The sequence below is a fragment of the Equus przewalskii genome, chromosome 31 (assembly GCF_037783145.1).
Source record: "Equus przewalskii isolate Varuska chromosome 31, EquPr2, whole genome shotgun sequence".
NCBI classification, from domain to species: domain Eukaryota; kingdom Metazoa; phylum Chordata; class Mammalia; order Perissodactyla; family Equidae; genus Equus; species Equus przewalskii.
The window spans coordinates 29,565,932-29,588,317 of record NC_091861.1 but is presented as its reverse complement, the minus strand read 5'-3'; the positions used below and the strand labels follow the sequence as shown (position 1 = coordinate 29,588,317).

General features: G+C 58.0%; 1 protein-coding gene and 2 long non-coding RNA genes across 12 annotated transcripts in view; 1 reads left to right on the top strand and 2 right to left on the bottom strand.

Annotated features, from left to right (window-relative positions):
- SYT2 (synaptotagmin 2) overlaps nucleotides 1-22,386 on the top strand; it is a 105,636-nt gene that overhangs the window by 76,673 nt on the left and 6,577 nt on the right. For 5 of the 10 annotated variants that reach the window (XM_070602218.1, XM_070602212.1, XM_070602219.1 and 2 more), the window contains exons 2-8: nucleotides 13,482-13,676; nucleotides 14,578-14,744; nucleotides 16,172-16,291; nucleotides 16,708-16,875; nucleotides 17,169-17,336; nucleotides 18,557-18,674; nucleotides 19,612-19,745. In XM_070602218.1, coding sequence (XP_070458319.1) covers nucleotides 13,499-13,676; nucleotides 14,578-14,744; nucleotides 16,172-16,291; nucleotides 16,708-16,875; nucleotides 17,169-17,336; nucleotides 18,557-18,674; nucleotides 19,612-19,745 — 1,053 coding nt within the window. In that variant the 5' untranslated portion in view covers nucleotides 13,482-13,498. Of the gene's footprint in view, nucleotides 1-13,481; nucleotides 13,677-14,577; nucleotides 14,745-16,162; nucleotides 16,292-16,707; nucleotides 16,876-17,168; nucleotides 17,337-18,556; nucleotides 18,675-19,611; nucleotides 19,746-22,386 lie in introns of all 10 variants that reach the window. The other 5 variants (XM_070602213.1, XM_070602211.1, XM_070602214.1 and 2 more) reach the window with 1 other exon arrangement.
- LOC139080629 (uncharacterized) lies at nucleotides 13,955-14,631 on the bottom strand. Its single transcript, XR_011535282.1, has 2 exons — nucleotides 14,503-14,631; nucleotides 13,955-14,382 (listed from the first exon to the last, which is right to left on the bottom strand). It is a non-coding gene; the product is annotated as an uncharacterized lncRNA (long non-coding RNA).
- LOC139080628 (uncharacterized) lies at nucleotides 16,679-18,078 on the bottom strand. Its single transcript, XR_011535281.1, has 3 exons — nucleotides 17,901-18,078; nucleotides 17,178-17,312; nucleotides 16,679-16,791 (listed from the first exon to the last, which is right to left on the bottom strand). It is a non-coding gene; the product is annotated as an uncharacterized lncRNA (long non-coding RNA).

The following is a 22,386-nucleotide window of genomic DNA, read 5'->3' as shown; positions in this document are numbered from 1 at the left end:
CGGGCCTAGTGGGAAATGCAGAGCTAGACACGACGGCCCACGGGGAGCCGAGCCCGCACACAGTGACTGACGCGGCCGCAGAGACGCGGTCTCTCTGAGAGGAGCCAGCGGACACAGGGAGCATCCTCAGGGTCAGCCGCACGCCCTCCCTGGCCCCCTCCTCCTGCACAGCGGGCTGGCGTCAGAGCCCCTGGCCTGGCTCGCACTGGGGACACAAGGTCTGACTGTGTGCACGGTCAGCGTGGGCACAGCCAGCCCGCCAGGAGGAGGGCCGAGGGAGGAGATGTGTGTGTATTTGGGGTCCACTCTGTAGGGCACATGTGGGACAGCCGCCCGCCCTGGTTTGTCACTGAGGAAATGGTCCCGAGACACGACCCCATCGCCCAGGATGCCCGAGCTGGTGTCAGTTCAGACCCAGCCCGTGGTCTGACGTCCACGTTCTCGTCCCCGCCCCACCACACCTGGCGCTGCTTCGGGTCGGAGGTCAAAGACTCCAAACATCTCAGAAGGTCGTGTGTTCTGAGGGACCACCTGGGGGGTGCGGGCCGCTTTCCAAAGGTGGAAAGATGGGGAGAGACGCCAGGTCCTCCGACGCCCAGGCCTCATGCCCCGCCAAGGGACCCCAGGAGGGGCCGGGGATGCTGCAGTGCGGCTGGTGGCCCAGGGTGTCCCCCAACTCTGAGGCTCTGTGGTCCCCTGAGGTGACTCGCTGTCCAAGCACATGTCACCCCGCTTCCTGGACACGCGCTGTGCCCGAGACCCGCCTTCTCTTCCCTGGGGCTTCTCTCGTTCCCACGGACGGCCGTAGTGCACACACATTTACACGCTTGCTTACGCACACGTTCATGGTGCCCGTGCGTGCGTGTTAACACATCCTCTGCGGCTTTCACCCACGTGGCGTCACACACACAGGCCCTTCCGGGTCTCCTGCTGTGTCCCTTTGGCCGGGCCTGAGAGCTGCAGAGCAGGCCCCTCCCCTCGGCACCGCGGCCAGCAGACGTGGCTGTTCGAAGTTCGGCTGCACCGCGTGGCTGGTGGAGCGTCACTGGCTCTGGCCCCATCCCGCCCGGTTGCCCCCCTCCTCCTTTCCAGGCTGTGAGTGTTGGCTCCAGCCTGGGAGTCAGTCAGCCTGGTGGGGGCTGGCTGCTGGGGGGCGTACCCTTGTCTACGTGGGGGGTGGAGGGGGTGGGGCACCCTAGGTCTCCCCAAGCCAGGCCCCAGGCAGGAAGTGGGGCTGGGGAGGAGGCTGCTGGTTCTGATGTTCCCCTCAGAGCCAGCTAGGGCACCTGCTGCCCGGCCGCGGCTCCCCACTCCTCCACACCCACTCGCCCGCACACTCACTCACACACGCTCACACTCACATCAACAGGCGTCTGCTCTCAGCCCAGACCTCTCACCCCGGTCCCCACTGGGCAGAACTCTGCAGACCTAGTGTGTTCAAAGCTTGTAACGTTTGGTCAGGAAGAGGCATCCATTTTTCATGGTTTTTAGCTCGAAATGAAGATGCGCATCTGGCATGAAGGGTAACGGGGGACCGTGTTGGGAGTTACCGTGTGTTCCACGTGTGGCAGAGCCGTGATCCTAGTGAATTATGTTGGGAGTCTCTGCTAAGTTCCTCTCCCCCAGCAAATGCTCCCCTGGCCACCGCCGAGACCAGCACCCCACTGCCCATGCGCCACGGTCTACCCTTGCCCCACACTCGCAACACACACAGGGCCCCCGAGGCCCTGTGACACCCCCCTCACTTCCCACAACCTATGCCAGGCAGCCCGGGGCCTGCTGGTCCCCAAGCTCCCAGGTGTCACCCACTCTGGGCCCCAGCCGCTCCCGAGCCCCTGAGGCCCAGACATGGAAGACCCTCTCCTCCAGCCCAGGAGAGCTGCTGTGGGTTGGGAGACACTGTAGCGTGCTGGGAAGGGGGGACTGTGGATGAGGGCCCAGGATTCTGAGTCTTGGGAGGCGGAGGAGGGAACGCAGCAGATCTGGGGGCAGAGGGAGCCCCAATGAGCTGCTCTGGGATAGCCAGGCGGCTGGACGGTGACTCAGCAGCTTGTCCCCGATGCTGGGCTGTCGGAAGTCTGGACTCCAGCTCCTCGGTCTCTTCCCTCCTGGTTCACGTTGTGGTCCTGGCTGGGGTGGCGGAGGGGAGGGTCTGGGGCCTGGCCTGACCGGGCGTCCCTGCCCCTCACCACTGACTCCCTACCCCCTAGAGTTGTCGGAGGGTGAAAATGGAACCAGAGGGGCTTCCCAGGGTTGGAGCGAGGGCGAGAGCAGCAGAGAGTGAGGGCTGGACACCTTGGCACTCTGCCTCTGTTAGCCAAGCTTCTTGCGCGGCACGAGGGGACTCCCGTTCCTCTGGGGCCTCCGTGTCTTCATGTTTCAAACCAGGGCTTGGATTGCGTCGTCTGAGTTCCCCTCGGCTCTCACAGCGCGGGGTGGTACTTGTCTGTGGTTGAGAATATGCCCCCGGAGTCTCGGTTCAGAGAGATGCCGCACGCGGGTGGGAGCCGCAGGGTTACAGGGCCTCCGACTGGAGGAGCCGTCCCATGAGGCTCACAGGCCGGCAGAGCAGGGGTGGCTCACGCTCGCTTACGATGCGCCAGTGGAGCCTCGGGGAGGCCAACGGACCAGCTGGAGGCTGCGCATGGTGACCGAGTGTCGGAATGAGGCTCAGTCCCGGCCATCGCATTCTGTGCCTCAAGCCTGGGGCCTCCACCCCGGGCCCCCCTCAAGGGGCCTGATCTTAGATGCCAGAGAAGGGAAATGAGTGTCGCCACAGCGGGAGAGACTGAAGGTAGACCCCGGGAAGGACTCTCCAGCTTCGGGAACCGTGGAGTGGGTCGCTCCTCCAGAGCCGGTCCAGGACAGGCTCTGCCTCCAGGCGCGGGCAGTGGCCACCTCGCTCTGGAGTGGAGGTGGCCCCGGATGACCAGGGAGGCTCATCCGGCCCTGGTACACAGGGAACTCATGGAAATGGGGAATTTACTTTCAAAATGAGCCAGAAAATGAATTCGTTAGAACTTTATCCTCTGCCTCCCAGGTCCAAATGTCGGGCCGGAGCATCGGTACAAAAACTAAAGACAAATTTATCCTTGAGGGTTGATCTTTTGTAGCTTCAGCGAGAATATCTTGCCGGTTAACCTAGTTCCGTCTTGTTACTCTGGCTTCTGCAAACACAGTGCTGGGAAAGACTGAATAAGTTGTGTCCAGTTCTCTCTCCATTATCTGCATGAGTCGGGGCCGGGCCGAGTGGGGTCATCCACACAAGCGCATGGTCCCCGAGTCACACTTAGTCGGTCGGGTGGCAGTGGAGGTGAGTGTGCGCGAGTGTGTGCGCACGTATGCACTGGTTGGGGTGGGGATCAAACTTACTCACTTGATGTGGGGTCAGGGGCCCCTTCTGATGGGAGTCTCGTCCGGGACGACACTGAGGGAGCCCGGACGCCTGCCGGAGGGAGAGTGGGGCGTCAGGGCTCCCGACCCTCTTAGGGCAGAGGAGGAGGGTGGAGGGTGCGGCGTGGCCTCTGTGGGGTCCAGTGGCATCTCCCCAACAGTGCGCTCCCACAAGGGGCTGGCAGAAGCAAACTCAGCTCTGAGGTCCCAGCGTGGTCCTGGGGGTGCGAGGACCCTAGACCACACCCACTGCCTGAGCTCCCCCCCCACCCCGCCCTCCTGGTGCAGCCGCTCCCAGCCCTGGGGCCATGCCAGGCATCCAGGGAAGCTGACCCAGACGACCATTTCTCTGCTACTCTCGGGTAGAGTGCAGGCTTCGTCGGGGGCGGGGGGGGAGGTCAAGCGGGGACCCCCGGGGAGGTCTGTGCAGGTGGAGACGGCTGGGCGAGTGGAGGCTGCAGCCCAGAGGTGGGACTGACCTCCCCGGAGGAGAGCGGCAGCGTCTGGAGCGCGGGAGTCTGAGACTGACCCAGGAGCCTAGCAGTGTCCTGGACAGACGGACGGACAGATGTCAGCGGGGGCTGGTGGAAGGAGGGAATGCCTGTCTACAGTCTCCCCGACTTAGCTCTTCAGCCTCTGTCCGCCCTGCTCCTCTCGCATCAGCCCCACCACTGGAGACCCCCTTCCTGAGCCTGGCCCCCCGACCTCGGCTGCAAGACAGAGAGCCCGAGAGCAGCAGACGTGGATTCAGGAAGATCCAGGCTTGACTCTCCTGCCCACCTGCGGGCAGGCCCCTTCCCGGTCTGGGCGGAATTTGCCTTCTTTCTGAATTGTGCCCTCGCCCCAGCAGACTGACTGGAACAGAGCTGAGACGGTGGAACCTGCGGGGCCTGCGCCTCCTCCTTCAGCCCTGATGGTGGAGGGCGGCGGCCAGGGCGGCCCAGCCCTTGGGGCCTATTTCACTTCCTCTGGCAAGTTTGTCCGTCCGTGTCTCTTAGAGCTCCGTTTTCCAAAGCGTGACCCCTGACCACCTGCATCAGAGGGAAGGGTGCCCGTAAAATGCCAGTTCCTGGGCCTGACTTCCCACCCCTGAGCGAGGCTTTGGGGACAGGGTGGTGGCCGGACACCCTTCCTCCTCCCTTGCCTGTATCTGCTCCCTTGACGGCCTCCAGACCCCTCCCTCTGCAGCCCAGAGTGGGCGCCTCCCCAGCCCCCAGCTTGCCCCCGGGCGGCAGCCATGCCCACACCAGCTCTGCCTAGTGGTGCCGTTTCATGCTCTCCTGCTCAGCGGCTCCCACCAGACAGGGGAGTCCACCATCCTGGAGCCCCAGTTGATCCGTCATCCTCCACCTCCCAGCTGCCCACCTTCCCCAGGGCTGCAGGCTGGGCCATGAGCACGGCGGCGGCAGCTGTAAATCTCCAACGATCTGCCTTCTCCTCCGTGCTGCTCTTGTCTCTGTCCCCGCTCAGGCCCAGGAACCCTGCATCCTAGGGTGGGAAATCATCCCGGGATGGAGGGGCAGCCGTGCTGTAGGGGAGGGAGCATCGGACTGGGGTCCAGAGACTTAGATCTGCTCCCAGCGCAGCGCCCAGGCCGTGCTGTGTGCCCTCGGATAGGTCACTTCACCTCTCTGGCCATTTTCCTACAGGAGTCTTGAGAACTGGTGCCAAGTCTTCAGCATCTGTGTTTCCTTAGCTTCTGGTGGAATAAGTCGCGATGAGAACACCTACCTTGTACGCTTGTCTGAAGAGGGACTATGAAAGTCTGTTTTTTTCACAGACGCTTACGTGCTGTAGAAATGGTTGGTGACATCACAGACGTTCACACCCGGCGAGGTCTGAGGGCCGGAGAGCGCGGGCTCTGTAGACAGAGGAGGTCTCGGTTCCACCCACACCTTAGCATGTGTTTATTGAGGACCTACTATGTGCTGGTCAGAATCTCTGCATTCACGAAGCTTAGCTTCTAGTGAGGGAGACGGACAGATAATGGAGAAAATGTATGGTGTGTCAGTCGGTGACAGGAGCCTTGGAGAAAAACGAATGAGGGGAGGGGGGAGGTGGCAGCGGTTGGGGGTGGGGACTGCAGTTTTAAATACACAGGTGACCTCACTGAGCTGCAGACTTGGCCACGTGGAAATCTGCCCCTGGAGCTGCATGTTTGTTGAATGCCTATCATGTGTCGGGCGGTGTGACATCCGCTAGGGAGGGGTCGGCAGAGTTCTTCTCTGAAGGGCCAGATGGTGAGCATCTCAGGCTTTGCCAGCCGCCCAGTCTGCGGAACTACCCAGCTCTGTTCTTGTGCTGCGGACGCAGCCAGAGAGAGAGGATGTAAACGGGAGAGCAGCTGCACCCAATAAAACTGTATTTACAAAGATAAGTTGGCGGCTGGATTTGGCCTGTGGCCTCGTTTGCCCGCCCCTGCCCCCGAGCTGCAGTGGTTGTCTGCTTAGTCATCAGGAGCCGTGTGGGAGCTGCAAGCAGCAGGACAGAGTGGGAGCGTCGGGGGGCCTCCGTCTGGCCGGGCTGGGAGCCTGGGTGTGCTCTGGAGGGCTCCCTTGAGGAGGTGCCACTTGAGCTGAGCTGAGAAAGCTGTGCAGGCACTAACTCGGAGATTTGGGGGCATGGCGTGTGCAGAGGCCTGACGCGTGGGGGGTAACACATGGTATTAGAAGACATGACAGGCGGCCCGTGTGGTTGGTGTTAGAGGCCCAGGGAGGGGAGAGGACATGAGGCTGGACAGGAGCACGAGGGCCTCGAAGGCCACACCCAGGATTTCGGCTTGTGTCCCCAGGGTGGCTGTTAACCACAGTGACATGTCAGTTTACGTTTTACGAAGATTGCTTTGGTGGCACGTGCAGAACTGGTGGGCAGTGACCAAGAGTAGATACTGGGGGGTGGAACAGACACATCCAGGGGCCAGTTGGACCTTGGGCCTGGGGCTCAGGGGTGAGTTGAGCTCTGGCAGACCCCAGAATGGGGGTGTTGCTGAGGCCGGCATGGAGGAGACCCCCCGGGGTGCCGGCCTGAGAAGGACCGCTCGGGGCGGCTGGAGGAGCAGTCAGAATTAGGGGGAGAGCGGGCAGTGCTGTCCAAGGGGACGGAGGGGGTCAAGTGCGACCAGAACGAAAAGGCCACCGGGCACAGGACCTCGCGGTCACTCGTGACTTTACAGAGAGCCGCGCGGAGGGGCTGACGGGGCAGAGGCGGTGGGGAATGGAGGCCACGTGATGGAGTGTGGCCCGAAGGGAAGGGAGACAGGCAGCGGGCAGGAGGGGCGGGGGTTGTCCTCGGTGGGTTGGTGGTGTTTTAAAATGGGAAAGACCCAGCAGAGGGAATTGAGCCTAAGACGGAACAGGGATCGCCCAGGCCCCTGGCGAGGTCAGAGGGATCCCGCGAGGCCAGGGACTGGGCTCGGACAGGAGGAGCGTCCTCGGCTGGAACGGGGTCAGGAGAGGACAGTTAGCTGTGCGAGGGTCTGTGCTTTGGCCGGGGGTGGGGGCATTTTGAGAGATTGCTCTTCAATGGCTCCTAATAATAATAGCGAGAAGGGTGATGGGGTTGCGGGTGAGCCACGGCCCTGTGGAAACGGAGGGTTCGAGTGTCCATCGTGAAGGGAGGCGGGGGAGTGAGGGGAGCGCGCTGAGGGGTCTGTGCGGTGAGGGCCGGGTGATGCTGAGCATCGTTGGGCGCCCGCTGCCCTCAGGGCGCGGTGGTCCTGGGGCGCAGCGCAGGAGAGCACGGGGTGCGTGTCTGGGTCGGTGCGGCTGCAAGCAACAGATGCCCTAAACCGGGCAGCTTGCCAACCACAGACACTAATCTCTCAGCCCGGAGGCTGGACGTCCGAGATCGGGTGGCGGCGCGGGGGTTCGGAGGACCCTCTTCCTGGTTGCAGACGGCCCCTTCTTCTGTGTCCTCATGAGGGGCAAGGGCGCGCGCCCTCTGGCCTCTTCTTACACAGGCCCCAACCTGGTGGCCGTACACGTGGCTGTCGTGGGACCCCAGGTGGAGGGGTGGGAAGGGGCAGAGTTTGGAAAACAGTGTGAGTGGAGCTGAGTCTGGAGATGCCCCGGACGCGGGGGCGAGAGCAGGAGGGGGGCCGGGACGACCCAGGGCTTTTGGTCTGAGCACCTTCCGCTGTGACCGGATGTGTGACTGAGCCGGGCGCCCAGTGCCCTCGCCGGCCTTCCCTCAGGAGCCGCCTTCCCGGGCAGCTTCGTTGCTCCCTGCCGTCTGGGCGGCTTTGTCCTCATGGATTTAAAAGGGTGTCCGGCTCCAGGCCCCAGATGAGCCCCCAACCTGTGGCTGCTGCTGTGTTAACGGCCCCTGTGCCCTCCTGGCAGCCGGGCATCATTCCCCCCGATGCCCCTGGAACACTGTCTTGCTTTTCATCAGGGCTTGGGGCTGACGAGACTTTCATTATTGGCAATTTTCGGCTCTTTTCCCTCTTGCTTCTGGGGTCATGCTCCATTCTGGACTGTTTCACTCATGACGGTCAAAGTGAAACTTTCAAAATGTGAGTTTGCACACGTTGCCCGCGCCCTAACACCCGCCAGCAGCTCCCCATGCTTCTCTGGGTGGAGACGGAACTCCCTGCTGTGGCCTGAAAGTTACTGCCTGGCCCAGCCCTGCCTGTCCTCCAGCCTCGACCACGTTCCCTCTGCTCCGACCGCTCTGTTCCTCAGGCTCTGGATTCACACACCGTGTCCCACCCCTGGGCCTTTGCACATGCTCTTCTCTCTGCTCGGGCTGCTGGTTCCTCTCCTCTTCATGTGGACACTGCTCTGTCATCCCTCAGGTCTTGGTTCAACCATTGGTTCCCCAGGAAGGCAGTTTTCTTATTCCAGATTAGGTCAAATATGCCCCAATATAAACTCATACCACCAAGTGTCTCTCCTTTGTGGCATTTGTCACAATTACAACATTACATTCATTTATATGCAATTATTTAATATCCACTTTATGGTAAGTTCCACAAGGGACCATGACATGAGTTGAATGAGTGAACGAACAAATGAATATCTCCCACATTTGTCCTCTCTACTCCATCCCACCATGCTACCTGGTCTGGGTCCATACCATCTCCGGCTGCCTGCTGGACTAGCCTGCCAGCCTCCTGCCCCAGCCTCACCTCCTCCGTTCCCTGCCCACCTATCTTCCCACAGCCCCACTCTTAACAGATCGCCCACCGCTCTGCTCAGAAACCTTCGACGGTTCCTGCTGGGGACAGAAGGAAGTCCAACCCCCCTTTCTGGGACTTTAAGGCCTCTTAAGATGCAGATCTCCCACTTTGTATCCCGGTCTGTGGGCTCCCTGAGCATCTAGACGTGCAGCCCCTTCGTTCCTGGGTGGTTCGCAGTAGCCCAGTCTCTCTCAGCCCACGGGTTTTTCAGCTCTTTGAGAGAAGGTCACACCCAGTGTGGATCTCGGGTCCTGTGCTGTGCAAGGCCACTTCTAGACACCTTAAAAGAGGCTCAGGAAACACTTCTCAGATTCAGGTCCAACCCACATTTCTTGAACACCATCTCTGTGCCAGACACAATCAAATTTATGCTTTTAATTTTCACAGAAGTTTCAAAAAGTAGGTATTATTTTCTGCAATTTTTATTCGAGGAAATCAAGTTTCAGAAAGATTTGTTTGGCATCACCTGGCGAGCGGAGGGCATTCCTGGGAGTCACGGCCATCCTCTCTGCAGCCTGGGTGCCTCCTGCCCACTCTGTGAGGGTGAGGGAGGGGCTGGGTGCTGTGGGACCCGGCATGGAGGGAGGTGGTGGGGGGCTGTGTGCAGGCGGGGGTAGGACTGCCAGGTGGGGTGTGGTTAGGAGGGCGAATCCAGAACAAACGCCCCTGGGGGCTGAGTCTGATAAATGGTATCTACACAAGCCCACAGATAACATTGTACTTAATGGGCAAAGACTGAACGCTTCCCCCCAAAATGGGAAAAAGACAAGAATTCCCACTCTCACCACGCTACTGTTCGACATTGTACAGGTGGTTCTTGCCAAAGCAATTGAGGAAGAAAAAGAAATAAAAGGCATCCAGACTGGAAAGAGAGATGTAAAACTATCTCCATTTGCATGATCTTGAATATGGAAAATCCTAAGGCATCCACACACACACACACAAACTGTTAGATGAATAAGTGAGCTGAGCAATGTGACAGAACGCAAGATCAATATACAAAAATCTGTATTTGTATATGTTAGCAATGAACAATCTGAAAACCAAATTAGGAAAACAATTCTATTTACAGCAGCCTCAAAGAGAATCAAATCCTTAGGAATACATTTAACAAAAGAAATGTAAGACTTGTATGCTGAGAACTGCAAAGCAATATGGAAAGAAATTAAAGAAGATGGTAAATAAATGGAAAGATATTGTAAGACTTCCTGTTGTTAAGAGAGCAATACTTCTCAAGTTCCTCTGCAGATTCAGGGGAATCCTCATCAAAATCCCAGCTGGCTTTTGCAGAAATAAGCTGATCTGTGAGCTGATCTTAAAATTCATGTGGAAATACAGGAGACCCGGCACAGCTGAAACAATCTTCATAAAAGAATAAGGTTGTGAGACTCACACTGCCTGCCTTCAAGACGTACTGCAAAGCTACAGTGATCAAGGTGGGGTGGGACTGGCACAAGGACAGACAGACGTGCAATGGAGAATTCAGAAATAAACCTTCACATTTGTAAGACAATTCAGTGGGGAAAGAATAGTCTTCTCAACAAATGGTGTTGTGTCAAATGGATATCTATATGCAAAACACACATGCAAAAATTAACTCAGAATGAATAGGCTGAAACCACAAAATTCCTGTAAAAAATATAGGAGTAAATCTTTGTGCCCTGGGTTATGTGATGGTTTCTTAGCTATGACACTGAAAGCACAGGAAACAAAAGAAATAGGTAAATTGGACTTCATCAAAGTTAAAAATTTTTGTGCTTCAAAGGACACCATCAAAAAAGTGAAAAGATAACCCTAGAATGAGAGAAAACATTTTTAAATCATATATCTGACAAGTGACTGGTATCCAGAGTATATAAAGAACTCTTACAATTCAATAGTAAAGAGACAAATAATCAATTAAAAGACAGGCAAAGGATTTGGATAAACATTTCTCCAAAGAAGATATACAAATGGCCAGAAAGCACAGGAAAAGATGCTCAACATCATTAGTCATTAGAGAAACACAAATCAAAACCACAGTGAGCTGCCACTTCACCTCCACTGGGATGGCTGTGAACAAAAAGATGATAACAAGTGTTGTCCAGGATGTGCAGAATGTGGGACGCTCACCATTGCTGGCGGGGACATAAATTGGCGCGACCACTTTGGGATATAGTTTGGTGGTTTTTTAAAATGTCAAACACAGAGTTACCATATGACCCAGTGATCCACTTCTTTCATTACCCGAGAGAAATGAAAGCATATGTGCCCACATAGAACATCTACGTGGACGTTCATAGCAGCATTATTCATAATAGCCAAAAAATAGAAATAACCTAAATGTCCATAAATTGACGAAGAAAATGGGTTATCTATACAATGGAATATTATTTGGCAATAAAAAGAAATGAAATACTGGTATGGGCTACGACATGGATAAACCTTGAAGACATTATATGAGTGAGAGAAGCCAGACGCAAAGGCCACATATTGTGTGATTCCATTTATACGAAAAGTCCAGACCAGGGAAATCGATAGAGGCAGAAAGTAGGTTAGTGGTTGTCTAGGGCTGGGAGGGGGTGGGAATGGAGAATGACTGGTAATATGAGTATGGGGTTTCTTTTTGGGGTGGTGAAAATGTTCTAAAACTAGATTTTGGTAATGGTTGCGCAACTCTGTGTATATACTGAAAGCCACTGACCTGTACAGCTTCAATGGCTGAGTTATGTGGTATGTGAACTATATCTCAATAAAGCTCTCTTAAAGAAAGGCCGTGGGGATCCTGGACAGTATGAGGGGAGAGGGAGGTGGCAGAGGGCTCCGGACACTCATCTTTGTCTCGTGATGTGGCTGCTTGTAGTTCTCATCAAACTGGAGGGGAGTGTCAGCCGCCCAGAGGTGGACGTTCATTTCTCATTTCAAGACAAGCTTTAGAATCAAGGCTGTTTTATCTTGGTATATAGTAAGAGCTTAATAAATGCTTGCTGAGCGAGTGAAGATGCGTCTGCATCCACGCACTGGTCACCAGCTGTGCTCGAGGGTGAGAGCAGGCTCATAGTGAGGACTCAGGTTCCTAAAGGAAGGGATGGAACGTCAGAGCTCCCAAAATTTCTCCCCGAAGAACCCGGAGTGTAGAGGAGAATGAACTCATCCCTAACACGCAGGGAGGAAAGTCTTACTTTTACCTTGAAAATTCTTGTGTTGTTTGCATCCTACTCTGTAATATTTGTTTTAACAAAAAACTAATGCCGCAGATTGCCATTAAGTAAATCTGATGCTTCTAGGAGACGTGCTCTGTATTCTTATGACCGAACACACCTCGTGGTGCACACTGCTGTCAGCAAATATCTCCTGGGCACCACTGTGTGCTCGGCACAGAAGGACGCTGATGCCAACCCAGGATTTGTCCTCATGGGGCTTCTGGAGGAGGCCGCCCCCGACTTTGAGAAGCAGAAACAGCTCGGTGGAGAGGATAGGATTGGGGGCAGAGTTTGAAAACTCATGAGAACATTGCCTTAAATGAAGACCATCACAGTCCCATTTTTACTAGCAAAAACTTGGAAACCATCTAAATGTCTAACAGTGGAATGGTTAAACACATACGGAGGGGCCGGCCCCGTGGCCGAGTGGTTAAGTTCTCGCGATCTGCTTCGGCGACCAGGGGTTTTGCTGGTTCAGATCCTGGGCACAGACGTGGCACCGCTCATCGGGCCATGTTGAGGCAGCGTCCCACATGCCACAACTAGAATATACAACTATGTACTGGGGGGATTTGGGGAGAAAAAGCGGAAAAAAAAAATGATTGGCAACAGTTGCCAGCTCAGGTGCCAATCCTTTAAAAAAAACATACGGAACTACCATGTAATGGGGTATATTTAGTTATTTAATAATAAACAAAATCTTTAATGATAAAGGAAAAGGCTTATGATAAAATTTTATGTTAAAAAAAAGGCAGAATGACAAGTGATATATAGTTTGGTCTCGACATGTGAAACACTCAGAGAAAATCCTGTTATAAATGCTCCAAAATGCTAACCTGAGTTCCCTCTGGACGGGAGAATCAAGGGGAATTTCTCTTGTCCTCTCTCTCCCTCATCCTGAATTTTCTGCAGTAAGCCCAGATTACTTTTATTCTTCCTCTTATCACTGAATACCACCTATTTGAGTAGGAAAGCTAATGTGCAGCCGTACAGAGGGGCCGGGGCTGGAGATGAACTCAGGGTTGGGGGCTGAAGCCCAGCAGAGGACGTGGCTGAAGGTGTGCATGTGGCACCACCTCCCTAGACGGGAGACTGAAACAAACCCTGCGTGAGTGCTGAGGGGGCCGTGAAGAGAGAGAAGGTGGTTGAGGAGAGTTGTGGGGGGCTGGAGCCTGAGAGCGGGAATGTTAGGGAGACAGGTGGAGAATTCAGGCAGGGTGAAGCCATGGAGGTTAAGGGGCAGAGAGGCTCAAGAAGGAATCCTCAAGAGAGAAACCTTGCCTCCCTCCCAGACCGCGTGGTTGGGTTTAAATGAGATACGTGACTGCCATTAGGTTGACAGGCTTTGCAGTCAAGCCGACTGGTTCACACACCAGTTTCAGGACTATTAGCTAAGGGACCTGGGAAACTGGGCAGTCTCTCTGAACCTCCATTTTCACATCTGTTAAACCGGAGTAACAATCCGACGTCGGGGTACTGTTTGCACTGAATGAGATCATGCACGAAAATAGTTTGCACAGTGCCTGACACGTGTCTGTGCTAACTCGGTGATGGCTGTCATTATTGCTGTTATTATTCTTGTTAATATTAAGGGAAGTGTCTTTGAATGGTGAAGGGATTATTATGAACAGTCTTTAGCTCTTGAAAGAGCTTCTCCTGGTCTTTGGGGCAGACCTTTCTACACTCGGACCTCTGGGATGTTCATCCTGCTTCCCTCTCGTCCACAGCTGTCCCCTCCGCCACCATGAGGAGCATCTTCAAGAGGAACCAGGAGCCCATTGTGGCTCCTGCCACCACCACCGCCACAATGCCAGTCGGGCCCGTGGACAACTCCACCGAGAGTGGGGGTGCTGGGGAGAGCAAGAGCGACGTGTTTGCCCAGATGAAGGAGAAGTTCTTCAATGAGATGAACAAGATCCCCTGTGAGTGTCTCGGGGGCTGAGCGGGGGGCGAGGCTGGAGTTAGGAAGGGCCTTGTGCGCTGGGCTGGGCTGGGCTCTCCCCTAACGTTTAGATTCCAGGCTGGATTATCCGGGGAGCCTCTTCAGGAATGGGTGGGGGGCCTGTAGACTGGCACTAATGAAGGGAACAAGGGGGTTCATGTGCCCCAACCTCCCAGAGCTAAAAAGTTCTTATAACTTAGAAAACTGTCCAAAGATGCAACCAAAAGAAGATGAAAAATTATGAAACAGAAATCCTTCTTCGAGTTTTCCAGTCACACTTGAAATGACTTTATTTTGGAGAGTTGAAAATAAAAGCCCCACTGCTTTCTGAATTCCTGGTGAAGTCTGTGCGGGAGACACCAGGGATCCAGGTGAAGGGAGCCGCCACACGGGTGGGAGCTGGCGCTTCAGCACCACGGAGAGCAGCCCGGGGCCCATCCCCCAAAGATGGAGTCTCACAAAGCCCAGCCTTCTAGGTCCTTAAGGATCGTGGCCTCTGGCTCCGGTCACCCTCTCAAGGCTCTTTCTCCACTTGGGCCTGATAAGGACCCTCCCATCCTCTCCACCATGAGCCGGTTCTCCATAGATCGAACTGGTCAAAACTCAGTACAGCCAAGCTTCTCTCTTCGTCGTGGACCCTGGTCACTGTCTCTCAGGTAGCGGGCTGTGTCCACAAAGGCGGCCGACTAAAGGAAGAGCAAGCTCTTCAGGAAAAGGCACGCACAGCTATGCGGATTACATGCAAACCACTCATAGGCGGTGTTAAAAATGTGGAGTGTGGGCACTTGGGGGTTCAGAGTCTTCACCCATTTTTCCAATGCTGTGGGGTTGGGGGTGGCGAGGCACAGCACGGCTGACCCCGGTCTCCTCTCTGCGGGCAGTACCGCCCTGGGCACTGATTGCCATCGCCGTGGTCGCTGGCCTCCTGCTCCTCACCTGCTGCTTCTGCATCTGCAAGAAGTGCTGCTGCAAGAAGAAGAAGAACAAGAAGGAGAAGGGCAAGGGCATGAAGAACGCCATGAACATGAAGGACATGCGAGGCGGCCAGGTAGGGCTGGGGGGGGACGGGGCCAGGCCGAGGGGTCGGGTAGGGCTAGGGGGGGACGGGGCCAGGCCGAGGGGTCGGGTAGGGCTGGGGGGGGACGGGGCCAGGCCGAGGGGTCGGGTAGGGCTCACTGCGGGGAGGGATGGGGCCAGGCCGAGGGGTCGGGTAGGGCTCACTGTGGGGGGGGACGGGGCCAGGCCGAGGGGTCGGGTAGGGCTCACTGCGGGGAGGGACGGGGCCAGGCCGAGGGGTCGGGTAGGGCTCACTGTGGGGAGGGACGGGGGCCGCCTTCCTGAGGCTGAAAGGTGAAGCAAAGGCCTCTCGTCTCTGCAGCCAAACTGCCCCCCTCTCCCTTAGAAGCCCACACACTCTCCCTGTTGGCTCCGTCTCTCGTGTAACCTATAAAGTCGTCTGCCCGTCACTGGTGGGCAGGGCACTTACTTAGGGTTTGCAGAGACTCATCCTTGAGAAGACAGGGGAGAGAACAATATGTTGACCCTGAAAGAGGCTGTTTGCACAAAGTGCTGGGAAGAGAGACCCTCACCCACCAGGAAGTCACCCCTGGAGTGCCCTGTTCTCCTGCCAGAGGGGACTGGGGAGCGATGCCTCACTGGGGGCATCCAGCCGGGGGTGCAGAGTTGGATGAGGTGGAAGAACGGTCCTGAGGCACCGAGACGGGGCCAGCGGAGTCCCTCTCGAGTCACATGAACACTCTGTTTCTTTACCCCTGTCTTTTGGGGTCGGTCAGCCTGCAAATGTCCCTGATACACAAGTGTCTCTTTGTGCGATTCAGAGGCCCCCGTGTGCTTCGTTTTCCCCACGTTGGTTCTGAAGAATCTCTTGCTCAAGGAATCAATATGGAGGATGGAAGGAGGGCCTGGTCTCAAGAAGTCAGCCAGGGCTCGCAGTGGCTTTGAGTACTTGTGCGTGTGTGCACATGCCTGTGTGTGTGTGAATGTTTGGGGGGCCCAGGAGGAACCTGCAGTGGGGTGGGGGCCCCAGAACCCCTTGGGTGCAGCCCAGGCTGCTCTCACCAAGTGGCTGTGATTCGGGCTGGGCGCAGCTGCAGGACTTTCTCTGACGTCACTTTCTTCCTTCTCTTCCCCTCTGCGGGCTCGCCCTGCTCCCGGTGCATCTGGACGGCTCTCCTGGTATGTCTGGCGGGGGGGTGGGGTGGGGGGGCGTCTGAGCTGGGGGAGGCCTGGGGAGGGGGCTGACAGGGGACGCCTGCAGAGCATGTGGCGCCGTGCCTGGCCTCATAGTGCTGTGCCCGGCAGGGAGAGAGGCCCCCCAAAACTGGAGCCATGTCTTCCAAACACAGGCTGGGGCTCTGAGGGGCGGTGGGCACACGAGGCCGTTGGAGGGTCCCCAGGCCAGGCTGTGCTGTTCTCCTATCTTAGCCCGTCCCTCCTCGCCCCCAGCCCCCGCAGGACGATGATGACGCAGAGACGGGCCTGACGGAGGGAGAAGGGGAAGGAGAGGAGGAGAAGGAGCCGGAGAACCTGGGCAAGCTGCAGTTCTCCCTGGACTACGACTTCCAGGCCAACCAGGTGTGCGGGCGGGGCTGGGAGGGGCAGGGGGGAACGGGGTGGGGGGAGAGTGGGCAGCTGGGGGGAGGGGATGCAAACGGCTCCCCTGGGTCCTGTGGGCACCGCTGCTTTCCACCGAGCGGGGCAGCCTGGAAGCCACAGGGCGTGTGCCCCTGGACATCGACTCTGGACAGTGGCTGTGCTGTTCTCCTGCCTCCCACCTCTGGGTAGATCAGCTGCCTTCTCCACTTCAGTCTCCCCAAATGTCATCCCACTGCCTGGGACGGAGATGGAGACCTATCCCCGGCTCTAGCACCGGCTTGGCTCCCCAATCCCCAGCTGCCCAGCTCTGGGGCAGGATCGGTGGGTGCTGGTCCTGGGTCAGGTCCAGTGTTGGCACCGTCCTGAGACTCAGGTCCCTCCCTCTCTCTCCACAGCTCACCGTCGGTGTCCTGCAGGCTGCGGAATTGCCCGCCCTGGACATGGGGGGCACCTCAGACCCTTACGTCAAAGTCTTCCTCCTTCCAGACAAGAAGAAGAAATATGAGACCAAAGTCCACCGGAAAACCCTGAACCCTGCCTTCAATGAAACCTTCACCTTCAAGGTGAGGTGGCTGGGAGGGTGACGCCAGCGCCTCCCGGAGCCCAGGTCCTTAGCTGCTGCCGGGGCCCCGGAACGGGCTCAGTCGGGAACAACAGCAGGCCGGGCTGTGGGCCTCTGGAGCATTGGGACCCCCCTTCTCACCCTCTGCTTCCCCAGAGCCCGGGGCCTGCTCTTTACAGACGCATCGGGAGTCCTGCAGCCACGGGGTAGAGCCCGGGCCGGGAGCCTGTGCACGGCAGCCCGTGGAGGTGCACGAGTTGCTCTGACCTCTTCTGACCCCACTGTGCCCTGCAGGTGCCGTACCAGGAGCTGGGGGGCAAAACCCTGGTGATGGCCATCTACGACTTTGACCGCTTCTCCAAACACGACATCATCGGGGAGGTGAAGGTGCCCATGAACACGGTGGACCTGGGCCAGCCCATCGAGGAGTGGAGGGACCTGCAGGGCGGGGAGAAGGAGGAGGTGAGCCACCTGGCCCGGCAGGCGGATGGCAAACAGAGAGAGCCCGTGACTTTAGAGTCAGGCCACCAGGGTTGGGATCCCAGCTGAGTGACCCCAGGCACGTCCTTTATTCCCTTCTGTAGTCTCTGTCAGATAGGGAGACACTCTGGCGTCTGAGGGTCTGGCATCTGGTGGGTGTCAGCACCTCGCAGGCGCTGAGATAAGGGAGAACCATCGTCACTGTTACTCTTAAGAGTCTGCTGTCACTTAGGGCCAGTGATTCATGACTCAGTGCCTCAGTTTACCCACAAGGAAAGCCCACATTTAGTCTAAAGGATTCTCAGCATGTGGCTTGTCCTCCCAGCAACTGCTACAGCTTTCATTCACTTATTCATCTATTGAGCACCAACTGTGTACCAAATATTCCGTTGTAGCCACTGCCCCTTGCCAGCATCGGTCATCCGTCTCAGCCAAGCCGTGCTATGTGCCCAGCACAGGACCAGGCGGTGACGGAGGGGCGGGAATACACACTTAGGACGGCCTTCCCCTTGGGGCTCACGCCGTCTGGGAGGAAGGGTGGCACACCTGAACTGGGGTGTCGTGGGATGGTCAGTGTTGGCCCGAGGGGCCCGTCCCTGGGGAGCTTTCACCCTGTGGCCTGGTGTTGGCAGGGATCTCAGGTGCCCCCGGTGCTACATTGCTGTGGGACTTCCAGCAAGTCTCTGAACCTCAGTCTCCGGGTCACAAAGCATCCTCACTCCATCTACACAACAGTGGCAGTGACAGTGACATTAGGAAAGGGACGCGAAGGGCTTTAACAGCACAGGTCACTGCAGGTCGAGTGGCTGCAGGAGCCGCCTGGGTGGGGGGCGACGGGGGAGGCTCCGCGGCACGCAGTCTCCCGGCGCCCTCGGCTCCCTCTCCTCGTCCTCTCGCACCTGCCTGGGCCTGGGGCGGGAGCTGGACATACCCCACACCCGCCCGGATGCCCCCCTCCCCCAGCGTCACTGCCTGTCCTCTGCTCCACGCCTGTTGGCATCCCGAGGCCGCGGCCCCCGCGGGGCCACCAGTACCCTCAGGGCTTCGCTGACCTGAGCCCGAGGCCCGAGGTCAGATGCTGAGAGACCTCGACCACCACAGGCGTGGGGCCTGGGCCTTGCTAGTCCCCGCCAGACGGGGGTCAGCCATGCCGGAGGCAGGGGACAGCTCAGATGACCCAGGTCCCCCCTGTCCCCCATCAGCCGGAGAAGCTGGGCGACATCTGCACCTCCCTGCGCTACGTGCCCACGGCCGGGAAGCTCACCGTCTGCATCCTGGAGGCCAAGAACCTCAAGAAGATGGACGTGGGCGGCCTTTCAGGTGCGTGCAGGGCTGCCGGCTGCCGTTAGGTGGCAGCAGCGAGCCGGCCGCCGCCCGAGCCTGTCAGCAGGGACCTCCTGCGGGGGGCGGGGGTGGGGTGGGGGGACACGCAGGATGCCGCGGAGGGCGGCCGCGGAGCAGGGGCGGCCTGGTCTCTGAGGGCCCCCTGCCCCCCATTCCGGGCTGCCTGCTCCATGCTCTCTGGCTGCGCCCTAGGGGCCACGGAAGAAAGGATACGAGCATTTCACCCCCAGATGAGTCCGTGGCTGAGGGGTCCACTTCTCCGCGGAAGCGTAGGGAGTGGACAGGGCCCGTCCTTCCACACCCGGACACCTCGCCGCGAGAGGCTCTGCGGCTGACCCAGGGTGGGGAGCTGGCGGAAGGGAGCGCTCCGAGTGGGATTGGGCCCGGCCAGGGTTTCGGGGGACAATGGGGCACGCTGCCTCTGCTGTACCACCCTGAGAATCAGCCCTGGGTATGGGCTCCAGGTAGCAGTTCTTGCTGTAGCCCAGCTCTGTCACCCCCCCCCCAACCCCGCTCCCCGCGTGTGACCTCGGGGGGATGGTTTCTCGTGAGCAAGGTCAGGGGGACTGGATTGGCTCCGGGATGGCGGGTGCCTGCCATGCCTGCGGCCCTCCTCTGTCCACTGCCGAGGGCAGACACGCCGAAGCCACCCATGTTCCCTCTCACCAAGGCCCGACTCTGGCTCAGGAAGGTCCCCAGCATGGTGCTCCAGGCAGCCACACCCCCTCGGCCAGAGGTGGTCCCTGAGGCGACGCCTTTGTGCTGCTCCTGAACTAGATGCCCCCCGGCCGTCCTTGGACTCAGCGGCCTGGAGCTTCTGGGGGCTCCACGCGCGGGGGCTCCAGGCAGACGGTGCCTGCTCCAGGGGCGGGCGCTAAGGCTGCCCCTGTGGGCCTGGATTCCCTCCGTGCAGACCCCTACGTGAAGATCCACCTGATGCAGAACGGCAAGAGGCTCAAGAAGAAGAAGACGACGGTGAAGAAGAAGACCCTGAACCCGTACTTCAATGAGTCCTTCAGCTTTGAGATCCCCTTTGAGCAGATCCAGGTGCTCGGGCCGTGGGCCGCACGCGTGGGGCTCGGGAGGGGGAACGGCTTGCGGTGGGGGCCTGGGCTCCACATGCTGCCTGGGCTCCTTCCCAGGGCCTCTGCCAAGCCCCCGCTTTTCTGGGGAGACCACGAACTATCCCGAACAATCCTGCCAGTCACTCCTTTAGGACATGGAGGTACGCGGTGGTGCGGGAGCACCGCTGCCCCATCCGGCTCCTGAGGCCTGCTCCCTGCTACCCATCATCCTTCCCTCCTCCCTCATCCTTCCCTCCTTCTCCCTCATCCTTCCCTCCTCCTCCCTCATCCTTCCCTCCTTCTCCCTCATCCTTCCCTTCTTTTCCCTCATCCTTCCCTTCTCCCTCATCCTTCCCTCCTTCTCCTCCCTCATCCTTCCCTTCTCCCTCATCCTTCCCTCCTCCCTCATCCTTCCCTCCTCCCTCATCCTTCCCTTCTCCCTCATCCTTCCCTCCTCCTCCCTCATCCTTCCCTCCTTCTCCCTCATCCTTCCCTCCTTCTCCCTCATCCTTCCCTCCTTCTCCCTCATCCTTCCCTCCTTTTCCCTCATCCTTCCCTTCTCCCTCATCCTTCGCTCCTTCTCCTCCCTCATCCTTCCCTTCTCCCTCATCCTTCCCTCCTCCCTCATCCTTCCCTTCTCCCTCATCCTTCCCTCCTCCCTCATCCTTCCCTCCTTCTCCCTCATCCTTCCCTCCTCCTCCCTCATCCTTCCCTCCTTCTCCCTCATCCTTCCCTCCTTCTCCCTCATCCTTCCCTCCTTCTCCCTCATCCTTCCCTTCTCCCTCATCCTTCCCTCCTCCTCCCTCATCCTTCCCTCCTCCCTCATCCTTCCCTCCTCCCTCATCCTTCCCTTCTTCTCCCTCATCCTTCCCTCCTCCCTCATCCTTCCCTCCTCCCTCATCCTTCCCTCCTTCTCCTCCCTCATCCTTCCCTCCTTCTCCCTCATTCTTCCCTCCTCCCTCATCCTTCCCTCCTTCTCCCTCATCCTTCCCTCCTTCTCCCTCATCCTTCCCTCCTTCTCCCTCATTCTTCCCTCCTCCCTCATCCTTCCGTCCTTCTCCTCCCTCATCCTTCCCTCCTTCTCCCTCATCCTTCCCTCCTTCTCCCTCATCCTTCCCTCCTTCTCCCTCATCCTTCCCTCCTTCTCCCTCATCCTTCCCTCCTTCTCCCTCATCCTTCCCTCCTTCTCCCTCATCCTTCCCTCCTCCTCCCTCATCCTTCCCTCCTTCTCCCTCATCCTTCCCTCCTTCTCCCTCATCCTTCCCTTCTCCTCCCTCATCCTTCCCTCCTTCTCCCTCATCCTTCCCTCCTTCTCCCTCATCCTTCCCTCCTTCTCCTCCCTCATCCTTCCCTCCTTCTCCCTCATCCTTCCCTTCTCCCTCATCCTTCCCTTCTCCTCCCTCATCCTTCCCTCCTTCTCCCTCATCCTTCCCTTCTCCTCCCTCATCCTTCCCTCCTTCTCCCTCATCCTTCCCTCCTCCCTCATCCTTCCCTCCTTCTCCCTCATCCTTCCCTTCTTCTCCCTCATCCTTCCCTCCTCCCTCATCCTTCCCTTCTTCTCCCTCATCCTTCCCTCCTTCTCCTCCCTCATCCTTCCCTCCTTCTCCCTGCATCCTTCCCTTCTTCGCCCTCCATGCTTCTGTCCTCCCACCAGCACTTCTGTGAGTTGGGGTGAGTTGAGGTGGGGTCCTCTTGGCATGAGTGGATCTGAACCTGCAGGACAATATGCCCGGTGGCCGTCTGGGCAGGGAGTCACGGTGATGGGTGGAGGATCCCCTTGGAGCCTTGGTCTCTCCCTCTTGTGGTGAGCTGCCCCCTCCTCCCCTTCTGTTCCCCAGGAGGGCTGTGGGGCACGGGTGCTGAGGGGATCTTCAGGGTTCGTGCTGTCATCTGTAGAGAATTCTTGAAGGGAGCAGTGTTTCCCTTGAAGGCTCAGCGATAATGTTGGGCCAAGAAAAGTCCTGGTTATGGAGAACTTAAGACAGACGTGAAGGGTACTGGCCTGGGCATGTCAGCTTGGAACATCCCTAAAACCAATGCACTGATCTTCTCTCAGTCCCCGCCCAGCCAAACCGGCTCTGTCTGAACTCTGTTTCCAATGAATGGTCTCACCATCCACGCAGCTGCCCGAGTCAGCACCGGGGCGACATCTTAGACCTCGCTCCCCCCCCCCCCCCCGCCCTTTGTCCTTTCTTGTTTATCAAGACGCTCTGCTCAGCATTTCCTAATGCTGAGTGCTGAGAGACAGATGTGTCAGTCACGGTCCTTGCTCTCAAGGACCTCGCGGTCAGGAGGGGGAGCGGTGAACACCGCGGTGCAGGGAGCAGAGGACTGTGGCCAGTTCAGGTGAGGCTTCCGGAGTGAGCTTGATCCTAAGGGATGAGACTGAATTGGCTGCATCCAGGAGGGAGAAGGGTGCTGACTGTCCCCTTGGCCAGTGCAGCTGATGACCAAGTCCTCTTGGTTCTGCCCCGATCACCTCTCCCGTCTGGCCCCTGCTTCCCCTGCTGTGGTTCAGGAATTCGGTGCCCGTCCTCCTAGTGCCCTGCCCCGGCCTGTCTCCCGGCCGTTGGTCCCTCCGCCTCCCTGCATCTTCCACCTCCATGCCAGGTCCTGTTCTGAAG